Genomic DNA, 17,336 nt, shown 5'->3' on the forward strand with positions numbered 1-17,336 from the left:
GCCCTTGGGCCGATGGCTGGCTGGCTGGCTGTCAGCAGTTGACTGGTCCTGGTTCCAGGTGCTCAGAGAATTGCTACCACAAGCAGGAAAACCAATCTTGGAGGGCGCCTGCGACGGGTGAAGATCTGGACTGAGACCAACTTGCGGCTTCTGACAACTCTGGGATGGGCCAGAACTGGCCACGCCACCCTTCCCTGTTTGGCTCTGGAACTCCAGCGCCTATTCTGAAAAATGCCAGCATCCCCTCTGGCAGGTCATGGGGTCTGTTTCTGTCCTGGAAAGATAAGGCATTCCCCACACAACAGTAGTCTCTTTGCTGGAGAGGAAGGCTCAAATCTTCAGCTGTGGCCTAAAGAAATTTAAGAAAGAAGGTATCAGACGTAAGGGAGGCCAAGAGCCAGAGATCCAGCACCCCCTGGGTATTACTGCCATCCCAGGACAACTCCAAGGAAATCTCAGGAGAATGACTTTTGCTTTATGATGAAGAAGCAGGGCTGAGCCTGTCAAGATGGTTAAGAGGTAACCATGATGTAAAAAAGTGGGAAGGGGTGGGGGTGCTGGGTTGACGGGAGGGAAGCACTGAGTTCTGGGAAGGGGAGGCTGAGTCACTTATATCCATGGGGCATCTAGCAGCACCTCAGACTTGGGGCAGGAGAGGCCCTAATAGCATGACATGGGGACTGGGGTAAAGCAGGCCTCCTCCCCATAGCCCCAGGTTCCTAACACCCACAGACAACTGACTTGGTGTGGAAAGCAGGGGGCCTAGGGCACTGGGCACGAATCCCAAGGGGTAGGAGTTGACATTCTTTGCCTTAAATTAAGAGCTCCCATCCTCCATACACATCCTGGGCTGTTCTCTAAATATATATCTGATTCCCCATTTCCTAGTTGGCCTCAGTTCACTAGCTAGCTGTTCTAGGGTTCCTTATGGTAGGTTGGGATGGGAGAGGAAGAACACTGGACAGGACAGTAACCCCCAAAAGAATCTGTGTGAGTGGAAGGAGGCAGCGCTGAATTCTTGGACAGAGAAGCTGGACACCTGTTGCTCACCCATTCTTGGTTGAGTGTGTGTGTGTGTGTGTGTGTGTGTGTGTGTGTGTGTGTGTGTGACTTTTTTGGGGGGACAGAAAAGAGGCGAGATGTTCCTCCCAATCACTGCCCCCTCCCCCTTACCTTTCACCCCGGATCCAAGTACTAAACTCTCAAACTGGTAACAAGCCAACCAACATCAGTTTTCTCAGCTAATCGTATGCTTTCACCCACCCCGAAGCTGGGGGCGGAGACCTGGGACCTAGGTTGCAGGGGGCTCCCTCCCCAAAAACAAACAGCCCTGTGGCTCTTCCTACACCACTCTCGCAGGTTGGATACTCCCGCCCCCACTCCACTTCCAGGACCCAAATCTCAGCTATCTAGCAAGAGGGCGCCCGCGACTGGATACGGGACTCATTATCCCCCTTCACTCCCGCCCCCTTCAGAGCCCCCTACCCTGGGAGGAGAAACAATGCAAGGGGGACGGGAAAAGGGAAACAGCGGACGCTTGGATTAGACTGGGGATTGGGAGGGGAGGTAGGGTGGGAAGTTGGGATGAGAGGATAGGAAGGGAAGCACAGAGTCGGAAGGTGGGGGCAACAGCCTATCCCGCAGGGAAAGTTACTTTGTATCCTCCTCTAGTATCGCTTCTCCTCCCCCTTCAGTTCCGGGCAGTTTGTCTCACCGCTTCCAGGTCCAGCCGCCTCGCCTAAGTTCTCAGGATCCCACCTCAGCCCCTTGCAATTCCAGAGCACAGCTCCCGCCGGCCCTTCTCCTTTCTCCTCCTTCTCCTCTTCCTCCGCGGCCGGCTCGGCGCCTCCAGCAGGAAATCCCGCCCATCCCCCTCCCCACACCCTCCTCTCCCTCCAGCCGGATTTGGAGTTCGGGAGCTCTGGGGCCCTCCCGGCCAAGCCGTCGGACTGTCACTCAGCCCGCTCCGCCCCGCCTACTTGCTTCTGTCCCTGCCCGACCCAGGGAGTCCGAAACTGACATGACGCATGCGCCCAGGTGAGGCGCGTCTCTCACCCTTCCTGCCTCCTCTCCCCAAGCCACCCCGCCCCCTCCCCACGCACACCCGATCCCAGTACCACCCCTGGAGAGAAAGAGTCTTTAGAAACCGAGGTGGCTGGTGTTAGCTTCCTAAGCAAAAGGCACCAAACCAAGACACAAAAGAATTAGAAGAAAAGTGACCCAAAAGGGAAAAGAAAACGTGGGATGGGAGAGAAATAATATCTGGGGACCTACTTTCTCCTCTTTCACTCCCGGGTTCCAGAAGCACCCCCAGAAAGTTGTGGCTCCCCAATTATTCTTGCCCTAGTTGGAGCAATGGCTCCATCTCGCGGAAGATCCTGAGACCGTCCTGCCTCTTAATTTTTCCGACTCATGAACTAGGGAGCCCCAGGGGACCGCCCCCAAACCCCTAAGATGTGCTTAAGAACATCTCTGGAGAGGCTGGGGCGGAGGAGAAATTCTACGGCTGGGGATATGGGTTCTTTTGTTTTTTACTAGGGAGAATGTACGTGTGTGTTGGGGGGTTAGGAAACGCTAAATTTAGAGCCAGGGATCCCTGCATTCGAATCCCAGTTTTGCTACTCGCTACCTGTGCAATCTTAGACAAGTCGCTTCTCCTTTCTGGATTGAATTAAATGACCTTTCAAGTTCCTTCCAATCCCAAATCTATGATTTGGTGAGTTGGCTGACCTGTCCTAGCCAGGTACAAGACTAGTTCTAGCCAGAAGACAGATTAAGGCATTCTGCTAGTTATTCCTGTTCCCGCCCTGGAGACAAAATCTTTGGGAAAAGACAATTTTGCCTTCGGAAATAATTTGGGATTTGGGGTTGTGAATGATGGAAGTGTGAGGACACTTGCCTGGACTTGGTAGGGAGGGGACCGGTGAAATCTTCATTTTCAGCACTATCCTGGGTCGGACAGCTCTCCGCCCCCCCCACAGCACCCCAAAACCCTTATCCCCATATTCCTAGGTTAGGACTAAAGAAGGACATAGGTCGAGGTCCCTCCAAGATACAGTTCTAGAATTTCCCGCGTTCAGTTTAGAAAATATTCAAATATTTTTCAAATTCCAATCCAGGAACCCACATCTCTTACCTCGAATCAAGCTCTTTTCTCCGCCCAGCGTCCCCTTCTGGCTTGGTTTTAGCTCCTAAAAGATGTTAGCGACTCAAGACAAATATACATCTTGCCCCAAGGTCCTGCATTCCTTTATCCACCCTATCCACCCCCAGACAGCCTCCTCCTTTAGTCCTACTTTAGAAGCATCCCTAGAGAGCGTGCTGGGAAGCCGACACGTGTATGTTGATCAGGGTGGGGTGGGGTGGAGATCAGGGTCTTCCGAAAGTCAGACTGTTTGCTGTACCTCTGATCCCGCGGTCTTCTTCCACCCAGAGGGACAGAGGGTAGCTGAGGCATAAGGAAGAGCCCGGGAAGTCTCCAATCCGGCGGGAGGGGATATTGGTTGGGCACTAGGACCCGGAGGGGGGGGAGGCGGGGAAGGTTGCAAGAGCTTAGAATCCGAAGGGCGCTAGGGCCGCGCGGCGTCCAGGAGGCGGAGCTAGAACGGGCCTGCCTGACTCCGAGTTGCCTAGGTCTGCCTGATGGATCCGGCGCCTGAGCAGCCACTGGAGCCCGAGCCCGGGGCAGTGCTGATTCCCGCTGGCCGCATGCTCAGGTGAGCTTGGGGGGAAAGCAGGGGCAGTGGAGGGTGCTGACTTGGAGGGGTGGCGCCCCGGGAAATCCTCCAAGATTCAGCTGGCAGACCACGGGGGGGGGTAGTTTTAGACAGGAGGGAGGTGTGGTTTGGAGAGAGAAAAAGGAGCAGGTTCTGGGAAGGTGGGAGCAGAGTTAGGAGTGAGGGTCCAGGTGCTTCCGGGAAGGGGAAGGGAGGAGAAGCGGAGATGAAGCGGAGTGTAAGGTGACCAGCTAGGACCAAAGAGAGGCAAAGACTAGGAGGCAGGACAAGCAGGGCAGGGGTCCCTTGTTTCCCCAAACTTTGTGAACTTAGGTCTCTGTGCCCCCGCCTCCCTCAACTGCAACCTTCTCTTCCTCTTGCAGCCCCGAGGAGTTATTCGCAGCCCGATCCCGGGACCAGAAGCTGCCTCTGCGCTCCCATGGCCAGAAGGTCTTCCTCCCCGACGGCTCGGAGGCCCAGGAGGAGCAGCTGCGGCTGTGTAGACAAGAGCTCTGGACCCTCCTTGCGGAGGAGCGAGTGGAGCGACGGTGGGAGAAACTTTGGGGCGAGCGGGGTTGGGAGGAAGGGGAGAGAGAGGCGCACACACAGAGAGAAACTAAGGCCTGTGCGTGTGTGTGTGTGTGTGTGTGTGTGTGTGTGTGTGTTTTGGGGCGGGGGGGTGGCCACTGTCTGGATATTTACGAAGTTTTGGGGAGAGGAAGAGAAGGAAGGGGATGTAATGTCCTGAAAACCTCAAAGAAGGCCACAGTTAGGGGGTGCTACCCTATATCCTGGGGAGAAAGACCCAGATTGTTTGTTTTTAACAGTCTAAGAATTTTTTTTTTTGCTTTTTTGGTGAGACAGTCGGGTTAAGTGACTTGCCCAGGGTCACACAACAGGTCCTCCTGACTCCAGGTCAGGTGCTCTATCTACTGCGCCACCAAGCTGCACCTCAGCCTGATAATTTTCGAACTGATTTTCTGTCCCTTTTCCATTCCCCTCCAGGGGCAGCTTGGTGACTGCTGAGTGGAGTCCTCAGGATGGAGTGGTAACTCTGAAGTCCTTTGCGGTGAGTGCTAATATGCTATGCCAGTAGCAGGTAGAGAAGGGGATCCCTGGTGACCACTAGGCACCCTGCCCCACCTTTATAATTTCCATTCTCTTTCATATAGGGTAAATTCTGGCAAACCATGGGCTTCTCTGAAGGGGGTCAGCAGCGGTTATACCCAGAAGAGGCCCTGTACTTGCTGGAATGTGTAAGTTTCCATAGAAGGGGATGAGTACCTGATGCATCAGAACACTTTGCTGGTCTGAGTCTCAGTTGCCTTATTTGTAAAATGGAGATAATAACTTGTGTGTCAAATGCTTTGCAAACTATAAAATGTCTTCTTTTGAGTCTGTGGAAATGTAATTTATTGGAGCAAGTATTTATGTATGAGATGTCCAGGCAGAAAGGAATTTTCAGACTAGTTAGGATTAGAAAACTAAGACACATACTTCAATTACATTTATATATACACTATGTGCCTGGCATGTTGTTGTTATTTTTGAGTCATGTCTGACTCAGTGTGACCCCATTTGAGTTTTTTTTTCCCAAAGACTGGAGTAAGTGGTTTGCCATTTCCTTCTCCAGCTTGTTTTACAAATGAGAAAACTGAGGCAAATAGGGTTAAGTGACTTGCCCAGGGTCACATAGCTGGGAAGTATCTGAGTCAGATAATAAGCACAGAAAGATCTTATATTCAATATGACTTCCTATCAATTGTGTGTATAAATATGTGGTTTAATACAGAATATAATTTACAGGATCCTGCTTCTTTGCATCTATTCTTCATCAAGGATAACCTTCCATGTAAAGATTTTATGGAGATGAGGAATGAGTCATGTGGGTCCATGGTTTCTTTTTAAATTTTAAGTAATATTTTAAAATGTATTTGATTTTATTTTTAATGTATGGACTAAAACACGAGTATCCATAACATAGTATAATAAAAAAGATAATTATATATGAAACTGTAAATTATACATGAAACTCGCCATTCCCTTTAAATATATATGTTATTATGTAAATTTCCCCCTCCTCATCCCATCCTAGAGATGGATACCAATAGACACAAATAAGTATATGTATGTAAATTTAATATATTACATGTTAACATATGTAAAATTACTGTATACGTATTTCTCTTTATCAGTTCTTTCTCTGGATGCAGACAGTGTCTTTCTTCATATGTCCTTTATTTTTAATTTGTGTATTTATAATAGTCAAAATGACTTAGTCACTCAAAGTCATTCTTAAAACAATATTGCTGTTACTGTGTATGTTGTTCTTTTGGTTCTGCTCACTTCATGCTTTGCCATTTCAGCTAAGTTTTTCCATGCCTTTCTAAAATCATTGAGCTCATCATTTGTTATAAGCACTGAAGTATTCGATCACAAGCATACACTACAACTTGTTCAGCCATTCCCCAATTAATGGGTGTCCCTGCAATTTCCGGTTCTCATTCACATTCAGAGTTATAATTACTATTTGTGAATTTCCCTCCATCTTATTTTTATTCACTGTTCAGCCACTCTTTTTACCCTATCCCTGTTCTTCTCTTACCCTATACCCTATCTTCTTCTCCCCTCACCTTCCTCCTACCTTCCAACCTACACCCCCCCCAAAACCTCTCCTCTATCCTGTCTCCCAGTTTTCTCATCTCTCAACACGTTCAGAAAGCTTCTATACCCTTCTAGATATATATGTTGTTTCCTCTTCAACCCAGATGAGAGTAAGGTTCTAACATTAGCAGCCCTTCACCCCTATTTGCTTCCTCTGTTAGTATCTTTCAAAATGTCTTTTGCTTAATATAGACACTTCCCACCATATCCCTACCCAATCCTCTCCTTTACTGGCACAAACCAGAACCTTCCCATAACTTAGATGTTTTTCAAGAGCTGCTATGGCTGAAAAATGTATCACCCTGAAGCTAACCTGGTAGTGAGCCACTCTGAATTTAAGCTAGTCTAGTTTTTCAACCAGGTGAGCTGTAGTCCATCATGAGGCCCGTGCTCAAAAGTTTTTCCAGGTTGGTGTAGGACCTGCCAGAGCTTTGTGCTCTGATGGCACAGCCTTCAAAAGTCATGGTCTTCTCCATATCTTGAAAGGCATCAGGGCTGGCTGACTTTTCTTCCCTATGTACTCCCAGTGGGAGATTTAGGTCTGCTTTTCTACCTTGGAAGATGGGGGGAAGGGGAGAATGAGGGTAAGGAATAAATTTCCTCCCATTTACACACACACACACACACACACACACACACACACACACACTGTTGTTTGTATCTTGTCTCCTTCATTAGAGCATAATCTTGAAGGCAGGGACTGTTTTTGCCTTTCTTTGTATCTCCAGCCTTCAGCACAGGGCCTAGAGAAACAATAAGTGCTTAATTAATGTTTGTTGATAATAGAGGGAAGAGGGAGTGCTTATAATCAGAGTTTTTGGTTTCTCTTTTCCAGGGATCCATCCAACTTTTCTACCAAGACCTGCCCCTGTCCATCCAGGAGGCCTATGAGATGCTACTAGCCCAGGGTACCAAAGGCTTTCTGAAGTACCAGGTATTCCCCCACCTCCGACCCTTAAGCAAGGGAAAGGGACATCACTGGGTGAAATTCACAGACACAAGTCAAGAACAGCATGTGTCTGTTGAGCAAAAAACCCAAGTGGGAACTAAATCTATGAACTCACAGGTTAGAATCCTAGAACCAGTATTTATTATCTCATTTAAAATGTAAGTCCCTTGAGGGCTGGGACTAGTCATTCTTGTCATTGTATGTACAGTGCCATGTGTATAACAGGTATTTTATAAGGGCTTGTTAAATTAATTTAGCTAAGTGACCATGGGCAAGTCTTCTAACCTTACTTTTTGTTCGGTTTTTTTTTTAGGTAGTTGGGGTTAAGTGACTTGCCCAGGGTCACACAGCTAGTAAGTGTCAAGTGTTTGGTCTGAGGTCGGATTTGAACTCAGGTCCTCCTGACTTGAGGGCGGGTGCTCTATCCACTGCACCATCTACCTGCCCTAACCTTACTTTTGAGCCTCAGTTTCCTCATATGTAAAATGAGGATAATAGTTACTGGTAGTACCTATCTCACCAGGATGTTTTCAAGGTGTTCTGAAGGGTGTTTTCTTTGTAAAGCGCTATATAAATGTGGTTGGGGGCTTAGGTGGTAGGTTAGGTAGTTCATCTTCCCAGGTTCAAATCTGAGGGGCAGGTAGGTGGCGCAATGGATAAAGCAGTGGCCCTGGAATTAGGAGGACCTGAGTTCAGATGCAACCTCAGACACATAACACTCACTAGCTGTGTGACTCTGGGCAAGTCACTTAACCCCAATTGCCTCACCAAGAGAAAAAAAAAAACAAACCAAGTTAAATCTGGCCTCAGACACCAGCCTTGTGATTCTGGGCAGGTCACTTAACCTTGTTTGCCTCAGTTTCTTCATCTGTAAGATAAGCTGGAGAAAGAAATGGCAAACCATTCCCAAAAAGGGGTCACAAAGAGTCAGACATGACTGGAATGGCCAAATAACAACAAAACTATAAATGTGACATGTTGTAAGTTTATACCAGTAGAGAAATGGGAGGAGAGATCCTGTCTAGACTCATACCTAGGAATTTTACTCAGTAGCCAGTGCTAGTATTGAGATACTCCAAGAATGTTCTTCCCTATCAGCTCCTTGGGTTTTGGAAGGAGGAGGATACCTCAGCTTTTAAAACACAGAATCCCTCTAGAGCTTAAAACTAATGGCCAGAGCCATCTGGTTGTTGAATTCACTTGTTTTGTGTGTAGAACCCTGTAAGCATTTGGTGGAAGGAGGGAATGGGAGAGAAGGGAAGTATAAGGGAGCAGGGCAGGAAAGAGAAAATACGAATCTAGCAATCTAGCTTATAAGATATAGTAGGGAGTGTTGAGTAGCCAATGCTGGGAACTCCGTGCCAGGCAAGAAGACTGTCCAGAAGATTCTCCTCTTACTCAGATTTGGGTGACTATCTGACTTCTCCCTTTCTTTCTAAGGTTTTCAGCCACCTGAAGAGACTAGGCTACGTGGTTCGGAGGTTCCAGCCTAGGTAAGGCCTTTTGAATTATTGTAGACTGGGCATCCTGGGCAACTTGGTTGCTCTCTGTCCAGCTCCTTTCAGCTGGTATTCTTTGCCCTGTGATTAGGGTAGGTGCATTGCCTAAATTTCTTCTGGTCTCTAGCACTTTCTTGACTATATTAAATCAAGTAGGATATTGGAGAAAAGCTAGCAGACTGTTGGGGGTGGTTAAAGAGATCAGAGTGTAAAGTCAATCAGTGAAAAGAGAAGCAAAAAACTGGGGGTGATGAGAATCTTGTGCCACCTGCTGGGAGAACAAATTGCCAGCTGAGAATAGGGTTGGGAAATTTGGGGGTGATTTATAACTCTACCTTTTGGGGTAGGATGGGGTTCCATGGCATATTGCACTCCTTTATGATAGCTCCTCCTTCTATAAGGGAGCTATCATATACATACATACACACACACACACATATATGAGTGTCTGTGTATACACATACATATGCACACATACACAGTGCATATAGATAACTATATGTATATATGTATACATGTCTACAATGTACATATGTGTATACACACACACATATATATATAACACATTTTACAAACCTTAAAGCGTTACATAAATGTTATTTCATTATAAAGTATCCAGTTTAGAACCATTTTCAGTTTAACTTGATTATTCAATAAATAAGTATCCTTTCCTTCAAGGAATCAGCATTCTTGTTTCTTTTAATCTTTTAGTTGATGTGCTGTATTCTTAGGCTTAAAACTCTTTCTTTTCTTGTTCTTATCATTGATGAGTTTTATTAATTATTTCATATATAATCTAATAATAATAATAAGTATATATTTAAATTCACCAGGGTCAAAGCAAGTTAGTTTAACCTGTGGTCACACCCTGTACCCCAAATCCCAACTTCCCTTCTTATAACTTTGTATTAATGAGGGCTAGGCAAGAATAAATGGAAGTTTCTCCCATCACAGAAACTCCCCCCATCCCCATGTAATCACCTAATGCACATAAAATCCTAGCTGTAGGGTGTGTATTTTTGTCCTTCTTCTTTCCAGTCTTGGGGTTTATGGCCTAGATTTCTTTCTTAAGGACCAGATCACTCTGGCTTTCATTGATTGGCCAAGAGTTGCCCAGCCCAAGCCTCACTTGGTCAGGCTCATAGTGGGTGTAAATAGCAGTTGTTTCTGTTTTGGCCAGGAACCCTGAGGGTCTTCCCCTCCCAGATTAAATTTTTTTTTGATTGGATAAAAGACGCCATTCTTTGCCTCATTTCTTACCTAGCCTTAGTCATTGAATGGGCATTGCCTTAGTCAGACTGAGACCTAGGAAAGACCTTAACTCAAAAAGCCTCCCACTGCATCGAGTGCCATCTCCAGTTGTCCTGATCTATATCTCACCACCGGACCCGGATGGCTCCAGAGGAGAGAGGGAGGCTGGTGACTTTGCACAGCCCTTCCTCACTTAAATCCAATTCACTTGCAAGTAATGGCATCTCCCTTATGTCAGGGTCCTCTTCAAGAACAAAGGACAAGGGGGCAGCTAGGTGGCGCAGTGGGTAGAGCCCTGGCCCTGGAGTCAAGAGGACCTGAATTCAAATTTGGCCTCGGACACTTGACACTTATTAGCTGTGTGACCCATTGTCTAGCCCCCTCCCCCCCAAAAAAAAACTGGGAGGACAAACAACAATCCTTGCCCTCTCTTCTTCTTTTGTCCAAACTGGCCTTGGGGGGTGCAGCTCAGATGATGCAGATAAGGAAAGTGGGTATAGTGACCTCTTTGCTTTTCCACAGCTTGGTCCAGTCTCCCTATGAGAGGCAGCTTAACTTGGAGAGTGGCAGTATTTGGAGCTCTGAAAAGTGTCATGGAAAGAGGAAGAGGAGGCATTCTAGCCCTTGGTAATGGTTCCAAGTTATAACAGCCTTATCTCTGCTCTTGGGGGTAGAATGGAAGAGGGCAGTGTGATGACAGGTATGTGAATTCATGGGAGGAGGTGATAATGACGGTAGTGTGTGCAACCCTACCAACACTAAATTGCTGGAAACACCAATACTAGACATTCAGCTACTTGGACTGAACATTCAGCTAGCTGTTTTATGGCACCACAAATTCTTCTTCTCTAGGGCCAGCTTTGATGGTGTGCCCCACTGGTGACACCTCTGAGATCAGATATGCTTCTTTCCCACATCCTTCAGGTCCACTGATAAGAAACCCAAGGTGTTGGAGAATCCTCTGCCAGAGGTAGTCGGGACTGCTGAGAGTCAGGCAACTTCAAGCCAATATGCCCCCAGCCAGAACAGCAGATCCCTGGAGGAGAAACCCCAGGAATCAAGCCATGTAGAGGATCCAGGGGGCTCTAGTTGGCCTCCTGAATCCCCAGGGCAGGTCCCTGGCCAGACAGATCCTCATGGTAGGACCTTGAAGGGAAGAGGAGGAAGCCAGGATACAGCAACGGATGATAACGGGAACAATAGTAAGCCACGATGGGACTTTGAGAAAATTGCGTTCCCTAACATGGCCTGCGATCGCCGCCATACCCTACTACTTGCCCCAGCTCCAGAGTTGCTCCCACAGAATGTCACTGCACGGGAGATTGATGCAGCCCCTTGGTGCCAGCAGCTGAATCAGCGGAAAGAGAAGCTTTCCAGGAGAGAGAGGGAGCAGCAAAGGGGGACTACTCCCTTCCGAAGTGATGTGAATGCAGACCCTGAGGTGCAGCGCTGCACCAGCTGGCGGGCATATAAGGAGCTGCTAAAGCGGCGGTGGCAGCAGAAGGCCTGGAATCAACCCCCTAACTTGTGGGACCAGCCAGTCACTCCCCTCCTGACCCCTGGCCAAGCAGCAAGCCCAGGTATAACTGTCTTCTGATCTTTTTAGCCCCCATCCACATCCAGGTCTCTCACTAAATCCTGAGAGAAGAGGGTCAGTTTGGTGTGCTATTTCAAGGGGAAGGCCTCACTGCTTTGGAATGGGATATGGTTTTAGCAGGGCTGTTTGACAATGTGGGGAGCTTTGGGCTTGAAAACCACAGAATGCATTGCATACTTAACAGGAGAGGTATTGCATGGAAGAAACTTTACAGGTGATACTGTCTGGTGTCCTGGGGACCTTAGTAAGAGCCATTCAGGACTCTAGGCTAGGACAACATGCCATATGGCAAAGGACCAGAGAGAGACAATTCAAATGATCAATGATTAATGGGAGAATGAGGGAAATAGGACTTGTCCATCTATAAAGAATAAGGTTGAATAGAGAAGCAAAGTGTATAAAGACATGAACTATACAGAAATGGTGAAAATAGACTTGTTTACTAACTAGGACAGGGGGTGGATCAACCTTGGTGCTCGAGGGAGGTAAGTTTAGGACAGATGAGAGGACCCTGTCACTCAACAAATATTTAAATTATGGAACTCATTATTTCAAGAAATGACACAGGCTAGAAATGTGTGGTTTTTTTGTTTTGTCTTGTTTTTTAACCCTCAGATTAATTCACAGAGACCAGCTCCATAGTGGATTCTAATTTTTTTCCTTCCCAATGCAGCCACTGTCCTACAACAGATCTCCTTACTGCAGACCACTCATCTCACTGATGAAGTTGATGGGTAGGTCTCTAGAGCAGTATTTCCCCAGTTGTTGGGGAGTCTGGAGCCCTCTCAGTGTTCTTAGGGGCTTTGAGTCCTCTGCACCTCAGACGTCCAATTTTGATCTCAGCCATAAAGTGATTGGGCTGGAAGGGAGGAACCCCCCCCCCCAGTTCTTCAGGCTAGGAAAACTTAGCAACTTCTCTCCTCTTCAGGAGTTAAATGGGGGTGGGGGTGCTAGAGCGAGTGGACATATGTGGGCTCTCTCAGCCTCAGGGATTAGGATGGAGGAAGTGTCTGGGAATATTAGTTCCTGTCCTAGTAAATGAGATAATATTTATAAACCACGGTGCCTGGCACATAGTAGGTGCTTTCTAAATGCTCTGTTCCCTTACCTCCCCCACTTCTTCCCTTATGCCATTTTAGTCTTATGGCCCCTTGATCTCTTTTCTGTCTGTCAGTAGGCTGTTGGAGAAGTCTGGGGACATGGAGATCAGTTTTGACATCTATCAGGCAGATAGCGTATCCAGTTTCCGGAAAAATGACCCAGGAAGGCCATATGCTCGGATGTGCATCAGTGGGTATGATCCAGAATGAGAGCTGAGGCCTAGAAGCAAACCAGCTCTCTTTTCATCCCTACTCTACACCCCGTTTTCTCTCGAGATCATGCCATAGAGGATTGGATGAAGCAACTGGGGATGTTTAATTTGGTGAACAGAAGACTACTAGGGGACTTGTACCTGTGTTCAAATATTTTAAGGACCATCACTTGGAAGAATGATTAGGCATGCTCAGCCTGACCCCAGAAGGCAGAGCTAGGAAAAATTAGGGGGAATAGGGAGGAGGAATTTGCAAAGGGGGTTAATGTAGGCTTTAATCAAGGAAATTCCCTAAAGGAGCGAGAGCTGTCCAAAAGTGAAATAGGCTGCCCCCCAGAGGTGTTTGGGTTTCTCCTCATTAGAGATTTTGAAGTGAAGATTATCTGTAGAAATTCAGAAGGGGGATTGTTAATATACAGGGATGGATCAGGGGTTCTTGACCTTGTTTGTGGCATGGACCCCTCTGGCATTCTGGTGCAGGCTCAGGGGCCTTTCTCAGAATCAAGTTTCTTAAAATGCATAAAATAAAATGCCTAGCATAGTGGGGGAAACCTGTCATATTGAAAAGATTAAGACTCCCTGGGAACTGGTCTTTGAGGTCTTGTCCAATCCTGCAATTTTGTGATTCCTTCCCAGTCCTAGCCCTCAACTTGTGAGACTATTTTCTTCCAATACCTACCCTGAGGAAGGCTTTGTAAATAAGAGTGTCTCACCACCTGTGTATTCTTTTTTGTTTGTTTGTTTTGGGGTTTTTGTCATGGTTTTGGAGGCAGTTGAGTTTAAGTGACTTGCCCAGGGTCATACTGGTAGTAAATGTCCCAGGCTAGAATTGAATTCAGGTCCTCTTGACTCAGGGCTGCTGCTGTATCCACTGCACTACCTACCTGTCCTACCATCTATGTATTCTGAGACTGTGTGTGTGTGTGTGTGTATTTTGAGGATAGGGGAGAGGTGCCCCTGCCACATTTTTTTGTCATCCTTCACAGCAGTCAAGTTGGGAAGGGACCCACAAACAAAGCCAGTACTCCTGAGCCTTGGGGAGACTTTGAGGCCAGCACTGTTTCACCTTAACCATTGATGTCCTGGCTCAGGGCCCTGGACTGAGGAGTCTGAGAAAACTTGGGAGGTTTGATTAGTGTTTGGGCTTCTTCAATATCTCATTCAACTCTCTACAGATTTGATGAACCTGTCCCAGACCTGTGCACCCTCAAGCGGCTGTCCTTCCAGAGTGGGGATGTTCCCCTGATCTTTGCCCTGGTGGATCATGGTGACATTGCTTTCTATAGCTTCAGGGATTTTACACTTCCCGTGGACCTGGCACATTGACCAACTGGCCTCCAGATCTCATTGGGATAGCCTCTGGCCTGGGACAGAGGTAGCCACCCACTGGATATGACGGGGCAAAGTGTCTCTTCAGTTTTGGCAGGCTTTGCTCTCAGGAATGTCTTATCACTCAGACCCCTAATTCTCAGCTGTCACCTGTATTGGAACCTTCTTCCTTATGTGTCTGATACTTTACCAGTGTTCATCCCAGCCCAAGCCACCTCCACAGGAGAGCAGGCTTGAAAAATGCCGGGCAAGTTATATTGCCCTCGTTGGGGAACATTCCTCATGTTTGCTCTGATTCTTCAGTGGTGCCCTTGGGACCTGGTGCCTTTCTTCCCACAGGCCAAATAAGAGGAATCTTGGTCCTGTTTTAATGTAAGAAAGGTTGAATACATCCAGGGAAACCTGGGTGAGGCTAAAATCATTAAACTCCTTTCTTCTGTCTGCTGTGACTGTGTATTTTAGGGTAGTTTGTCAAATCTTACCCACTCATCCTCCAACCTACAAAATTCCTAGACCTGGAAGCAATGATCAACTCTGTCCTCATTTCTGCTTTTGTGACCCTCCCTAGAAGGCAAAGACCTGTGTCATCCACTTTCATTCCCCCATCTAAAGTCACTTCTGGGGTATGGGGGTGGGGGGACAAGAATGTTATCTGCCTCACACCAGATGAGTAGGCAGCCTGGCATTCTTGATTATGAAACATTTTCCTCTATTTTTAGGTTTTGAGTAAGGAGAATAGGGTAAAACTTAGCCTTCTCCCTCTCTCCTCCCTCAGGACTGCTTCTCCTTGGTCTTGCCCTTTACATGTCAGAGTTGGTAGGTTAGTTTCTGTAGCAGAATGGTAGCATCTTCTGCCAAATTTCAAGGTACCAAGGTAAAGAGGCTGGGTATACAGAGAGCCATCCTCTGAGCTGCAACAAGGTCGTGGCTCTAACTTATTCCATGTGGGAACAGCTGTTCTGTGGAACATATCATGGAGTCCCCATGTGTCCCCTGCCTTCCAGGCTCCCACATTCACCAGATCACTCACTTTGATTCTCCTGCTGTCAACAGAATGGCCAGACCCAAGCCCCAAAACCTTTCTTGTGCCTTGGGGGTTTGGGGTGGGGAGGACATCCAAAGTTGGGAAGAATGCTTCTTGCTGTCCACCTCCAACTTAATCAGATGCCAGACAAGCGTTTCACCTTTACATCAAGTCTAGCCATCCACCCAGGCCATCTCACTATCTGCCTGCCCAGGGACCCCCTTTCCACTTCCCCAAAACAAAATTCTCTTCTCTGGTCGCTTCTGGTTTAAATATGTGGTCCTCTATTAGGGTGTAAGCAACCTGTGTGCTTTTTTAAGCTCCCTTTAAAAAAAAATCTTTGTAAACCTAGCCCTTTGAGGTAGTGACTGGCATATAGTAAGACCTTTTTTTTTTCATTCATTCTAGAAACTGGACGTTTTGTCAGCTAAGTAATCCTTTATTAGTGAGGTAATAGGGTTGACTCTCTTCGGAGCAGAAAGGAACTTTGTGAGTTTATAGGAAGGAGGACAGTCCCAACCCACAGTGGGGGATGGTCTAGAGGACTAGAGAGCAACATTTAAAGAACTACTTCACGCTTTCCCACGGGCGGTGGAACACAGGGTGGGGCGGGGACAGTAGTGCGGCTCCCAGGTACTCCCAGGTAGGCTAGGAGGTGGGCGTGAAATCCCATCTCATGAATATTCAGATTTAGCTTTTGGCCCGCCCTTTGCCTTCTCTCGATACTGGGATTGGACGTTTCCTCTTTCCTCACCCCTCTCGCCTCTGCTGCCTTTGCTTATTTTCCAGCTGTTCTTTCCCAATTCCACGAACTTTCTTCCTGGGAGTCTCGTGGTGGCCATCGGGCGGGACCGAGGGGACACAGTTCCCTGAGCTTCTAGGGAGGATGGGGTGGGGCCTCGCGGTTAGTCCAGAGGATCGGTGCCCCTCCCCGTTCTTTATGTAAATGGCTGGGCGTGCTCCACCTCCTCCCCGGCTCGGGGCGGTGGAGGTGACCAGGAAGGAGACGGCTCCTTAACAGCCTGTGGGCCAGGCGAAGGGGAGCTAAACCGAGCCGGCTGCAGGCTCCAGGAGACGCCGAGGCCTTGGGGCAGCGGCCGGTCCAGAGTTGCGGGTGAGAGAGGGCGCGGGGCTGAGTCCACTACCTGGGGACCTGCCCCTTGAGGGCGCCCGGAGACTGGGGCGGGGGGGGGACGACAGGCTAAGCTGGGCTGGGCAAGGATGCGCGTGGACCGGGGCCGGAGCTAAGACCTCCGAGGGGTTCCCTCCAGAGACGCCGGGTGGAAGGTCCGGAGCTGGGGGTCTCACCGTGCGGTCTCCTGGAGGCTTCCCGGGAGAGCGCAGCACCTGTAGAAAGCGGCGCCCGCCCGGAACTTCCCTCCGCGTAATCCATCCGTGATTGGTTGTGGAACTTGGGTTTCTAGTTTGCACAATCGTTTTTGGGGCTTGGCTGTGGTGGAACAGGTGCCCGGCCCCAGGTGGGGGAAGGGGTGCCGCGCCCAGGGGCACGCCAGAGTTTGCTTGGCCAGAGAGTACTCTACCCCCTCCAACCCCAGCTGCTGGCTTTGGAGGCTTTTTCCTGTTTCCTGATCGGGAGAGTTACTTTCTAGCTCTCTTTTCCTCCAGAAGGGACCTGTTGGAGTCATTTAACCCTTGCGACTCACCTCCTGCTCTCTGCGCGCTGGGGCTCTGGACTCTGTGAGCCTCTTAATCCTCGGCAGAGCAGACGCAGGAAGTCCGACGGCTATTTAACTCTTTCTTTCTTTCTCTCTCTCTCTCTCTGGCTCTTTTGCGGTACCAGTGTTTTCACACATCCTTCCCCTCCCAGGCTGTTTTGGACACTGGTTGGGTAGAAAAGCAGGCACCTTAAGTTGGAGAGTTGCCCACACCAGTTAGGGAGAGAGTAGGAAACTGAGATTTAAGGAGAAATGGAAAATCCCAGTGTTCCCCATGGCAAAAAAAAAAAAAAAGATCTTGGAGTCGTTCTTAATTCTT

At 48.2% G+C, this 17,336-nt stretch overlaps 2 protein-coding genes across 10 annotated transcripts in view; both read left to right on the top strand.

The window, feature by feature from the left end:
* Positions 1–344: 344 nt before the first annotated feature.
* TSEN54 (tRNA splicing endonuclease subunit 54) lies at positions 345–14,758 on the top strand. 4 transcript variants are annotated; one of them, XM_021002648.2, is made up of 12 exons: positions 345–519; positions 3,634–3,716; positions 4,100–4,264; positions 4,722–4,785; positions 4,889–4,972; positions 7,216–7,314; positions 8,770–8,822; positions 10,602–10,706; positions 11,004–11,659; positions 12,350–12,410; positions 12,851–12,970; positions 14,164–14,758. In XM_021002648.2, exons 2-12 carry the CDS (start codon positions 3,643–3,645, stop codon positions 14,312–14,314), a joined length of 1,632 nt encoding a protein of 543 aa, XP_020858307.1. In that variant the 5' UTR covers positions 345–519; positions 3,634–3,642; the 3' UTR covers positions 14,315–14,758. The 4 variants fall into 4 exon arrangements, with proteins under 4 accessions (XP_020858307.1, XP_020858308.1, XP_020858309.1 ...); XM_021002649.2 differs by lacking the exon at positions 345–519 and adding an exon at positions 1,940–2,037; XM_021002650.2 differs by lacking the exon at positions 345–519 and having other exon boundaries at positions 3,585–3,716; positions 12,854–12,970.
* A 1,390-nt stretch (positions 14,759–16,148) lies between these two features.
* The window catches only part of LLGL2 (LLGL scribble cell polarity complex component 2), a 73,210-nt gene continuing 72,022 nt past the window's right edge, over positions 16,149–17,336 (top strand). For 4 of the 6 annotated variants that reach the window (XM_078155909.1, XM_078155912.1, XM_078155914.1 and 1 more), the window contains exon 1: positions 16,150–16,455. The gene's annotated coding sequence lies outside the window, so the exon portion shown is untranslated. Of the gene's footprint in view, positions 16,456–17,336 lie in introns of all 6 variants that reach the window. The other 2 variants (XM_078155913.1, XM_021002545.2) reach the window with 2 other exon arrangements.

The sequence above is a fragment of the Phascolarctos cinereus genome, unplaced genomic scaffold (assembly GCF_003287225.1).
Source record: "Phascolarctos cinereus isolate Bilbo 61053 unplaced genomic scaffold, phaCin_HiC Scaffold_5;HRSCAF=322, whole genome shotgun sequence".
NCBI classification, from domain to species: domain Eukaryota; kingdom Metazoa; phylum Chordata; class Mammalia; order Diprotodontia; family Phascolarctidae; genus Phascolarctos; species Phascolarctos cinereus.

Excerpts from the sequence above, each read along its gene's own strand:
- TSEN54 (XM_021002648.2), top strand. The coding sequence starts at position 3,643 with ATGGATCCGGCGCCTGAGCAGCCACTGGAGCCCGAGCCCGGGGCAGTG. Across the intron at positions 3,717-4,099 it reads CCCGCTGGCCGCATGCTCAG|CCCCGAGGAGTTATTCGCAG; the intron begins GTGAGCTTGGGG and ends TTCCTCTTGCAG. Across the intron at positions 10,707-11,003 it reads AGGAGGCATTCTAGCCCTTG|GTCCACTGATAAGAAACCCA; the intron begins GTAATGGTTCCA and ends CACATCCTTCAG.